The sequence below is a fragment of the Mercurialis annua genome, linkage group LG1-X (assembly GCF_937616625.2).
Source record: "Mercurialis annua linkage group LG1-X, ddMerAnnu1.2, whole genome shotgun sequence".
In the NCBI taxonomy this organism is placed as follows: domain Eukaryota; kingdom Viridiplantae; phylum Streptophyta; class Magnoliopsida; order Malpighiales; family Euphorbiaceae; genus Mercurialis; species Mercurialis annua.
The window spans coordinates 4,919,268-4,922,626 of record NC_065570.1 but is presented as its reverse complement, the minus strand read 5'-3'; the positions used below and the strand labels follow the sequence as shown (position 1 = coordinate 4,922,626).

Here is a 3,359-nt window from a genome sequence, read left to right as displayed (position 1 = left end):
CTATAAACAACAAATGCCTTAACAAGTAACAACAGTGAAGATATGTCCATCATCAAAGAAAACCAAAGTCTTGTAAGTAGGGGTGAGCACGGTTCGGTTCGGTTCGGTTCGGTGTCCAGACCCTCTGATCCAAATCAAACCACCTTTTAAATCCCTAAACCAAATTTCCCTAGTATGGTTTACGGTTATTTCGGTTCGGTGAACCCAAATTTTGGTTAAAACGGTTCGGTTCGGTCGATGACCGAATTCACATTTTATAAAAACTTAAAAAAAACTTAAATAATTAAATAAAAACTTTAACAATATTACAAGTTTACAACTCATCATAAATTGTAAAAAAAAGAACCTAACTGATAATATTACAATTAATTTACCCAAAAATAGCCTAACTTGCAAATTTACATACCAAATAGTAATTACAAATCAGAATTACTAAACTTTACAATCAAATAGGCTATACAAAAAACTGATTCGGACATTCAAAAATACTGCTTTGAATCAAAATACCAAAAGTGAAGGTTTATAATTTAAAAATTGCAAAATTTAAGTTAGGTATCAGTATGCATTTAAAATGCAATGCATACTGATACTGCAGTCAGAGACTCAGAGTATGCCTCCACCAAAAAATCCTTCCACCAAAAAATGCCTCCACCAAAATCAATTTGCAAAATTTCAGATTTCCTGCAAACATAAACAGAACAGCAAAAGAAACCAGTAAAGAGTAACAACAAAATACATTACATGATAAAGAAAAAATACAATATAAGGCTCAGACTTCAAATTTTTAAGTCAAAACATCTCAACTCTTTTGAAAGGCAACATTTTATGTCGCACAATCAATGGTCAAGTGTATTTAAGACTTCAAATGGTGGAAGCTTCATCATAGCCTTAACAAACATAATAATAACTAATGATAGATTAACACAAGAAAAATTCAGAAACATAACATAACCAGAAATCAAAAACCAAAAGGAGAAGTTTGATCTCATCAATGCTAAATGTAACAGGGCTCAGACTTATAAATTTATCAAGTAAAACACTAAGGTCATAAAAGGTGGCAACTATTAAAAACCAGTGCCTCAACAGTTACAACCTAAAGTATTTAAAATCATTGACAGTGGAAGCATCATCACAGCCCTCATAAAACAGAGAAATCAAAACTCAACCTCTAATCTCATGTCAATCTATCATTATCAATTATCAAAGACATAATCAGCAAAACAATGCAAAGATAGGACCAACAGAACCAGCAAAGGCTCCCACCACCAAAGGACTAGATAAGTAAATGGATAGTAAAGAAGCAAGCAAACAGTAAATAAAAAAGGACTTCAAGAAGACAAACTATTGTTCATTAAGAGCAGTAGATGGATCTTGAAGACCTGAGAAAAAAACACAAACAAATTACAGTTAATACAAATTTAACTAAAATACATGAAAAAAAAGAATGAATAACTTAAAAAAAGTACCTTCTTCATGTTGCTCCAACTCTTCTAGTGATTCCTCAATAGAGACTGGCTTAGATGGATCTCTTAGCCAATCTTGAGTACAGACCAATGCCTCCACTATTTTAGGAGTCAAGCAACCCCTAAAGTCATCAAGCACTCTTCCTCCAGTGCTGGAGGCTGATTCTGAAGCAACTGTTGAGACTGGTACTGCAAGAATATCACGGACCATTCTAGAGAGGACTGGGAACCTCTCAGAATTTAGCTTCCACCATCGCAGAATATCAAAACTAGCATCATTTGCAACTACTGCCTCACTTAGATACATTTCCAACTCATTTTTTTTGCTTCCACTCACACCACTAGTCTCTAACATTTGCTGTAAGAATCGTTCTTTCAGCACAGAATTAGCTTGGGAGGATTGAGCAACAGGTTCTGCTGATTGGCCATTGCCCCCAGTGGCAGTAGTGGCTACTTCCTTCTTATAAATGACTTCATAGTCATTGAATAACTCAGCCAGATCCTCCATCACACAAGTATACAAAAACTTTCCAGCATGACAACCATACATTTGATTCAAAGTATATTCCAAGTAAACAATTCTGTCACGGGGGTCTAAAATATTTGCAAAGAAAATCAACTTGTTCATCACATTAGGATCACCCCAGTACTTATCAAATTTATCTTTCATTTTAGTTGCCGTTGATCTTAGACAGTAATCACTAGACTTAATCCAATCTTGCAAAATAGTTGACAAATCAGAAATCTCATTCAAGTGGTTGTTAGAGGTGACATAAAGAGAACCAGAAATTCTCAAAGTCATCTTGTAAAAACATTGTAACAACGCACATAATTGCCTAACCTTATCCCAATCATGTTTATCAGGCACCTCATCTCCCAAATCAATTCTAAAAGAAGCTTCCACATCCTCATATTCCTCAAAAACAGGTTGGTACAAACAAGCAGTGTCTAACATCAAGTATGTTGAATTCCACCTAGTGGGCACATCTAGACACAAAGAACGCTTACATTCAAAATCAAGTGATTTTTTGCATTCTTTAAATTTGCTAAGTCTGAGAGGTGAGTTTTTTATATACCTAACAGCTCCCCTAACCTTTTGAAAAGATGAACCAGACTCTTTCAAACAATCAGACACTACAAGATTCAAAATATGTGCAATGCATCTCATGTGAGCATACTTGCATCTAACATGTGTACTACCCCAAGTCAACATTTTCTTAATAAAAAACCCCATTGCAGTAGTATTGTTCTCAGCATTGTCTAAGGTAACAGAAAATATATTTTTTAGCCCCCACTCTTGCAAACAGGTCTCCATAGACTTAGACAAATATTCACCCTTATGCCTTGAGCATGTAACAAAAGAGATAATCTTTTTATGCAACTTCCAATCATTATCAATAAAATGAGCAGTAATACACATGTAGTTCAATCTTTGATTAGAAGTCCAAGAATCACTTGTTAGACTAACTCTTTGACTATGAGTTTTAAAAAATTGTTTCAGTTTCAACTTTTCATCAACAAACATAGCATAGCAATCCCTATTCACAGTCCACCTAGAAGGCATTTTAAACATAGGACAAGCAAGACTCATCACTCTTCTAAACCACTATTTCTCAACAAATTTGAATGGCAACTCATCAACTATAATCATATATGCAATTGCTTTCCTAACTACTTCTTGATCAAATTTCCAAGTAGCAACAGAAAACAGATTATCAGCAGGTCTAGCTTCCATATTAATAGGTTGAAAAGAGAGTAAAGCTTGCCTAGTTTCTACACTGTGTGGGTGTTTAGTACATCTAATTAAATGACTTCTCAAAGTAGAGGTACCATTTTTTTTAGCATGGCAGTTATATACCCTAGCACAGTAGCAACACTTTGCTTGCATAATAGTAC

General features: G+C 34.6%; 1 protein-coding gene across 1 annotated transcript; it reads right to left on the bottom strand.

The window, feature by feature from the left end:
• Positions 1-566: 566 nt before the first annotated feature.
• Positions 567-3,054, bottom strand: LOC126681159 (zinc finger BED domain-containing protein RICESLEEPER 2-like). The gene is made up of 4 exons (XM_050376628.1): positions 1,467-3,054; positions 1,343-1,379; positions 1,223-1,273; positions 567-681 (listed from the first exon to the last, which is right to left on the bottom strand). The coding sequence occupies exons 1-4, from the start codon at positions 3,052-3,054 to the stop codon at positions 567-569; spliced, it is 1,791 nt and encodes a 596-aa protein (XP_050232585.1).
• Positions 3,055-3,359: the final 305 nt, after the last annotated feature.

What these genes read in the sequence shown, in the direction of transcription:
- LOC126681159 (XM_050376628.1), bottom strand. Translation starts at nt 3,054, where the DNA reads ATGAGTCTTGCTTGTCCTATGTTTAAAATGCCTTCTAGGTGGACTGTG. An exon ending in ACTGCTCTTAATGAACAATA is followed by an intron (nt 1,274 to 1,342) that starts GTTTGTCTTCTT and finishes TTACTTATCTAG; the next exon opens with TCCTTTGGTGGTGGGAGCCT. An exon ending in GTTGGTCCTATCTTTGCATT is followed by an intron (nt 682 to 1,222) that starts GTTTTGCTGATT and finishes TTATGTTTGCAG; the next exon opens with GAAATCTGAAATTTTGCAAA.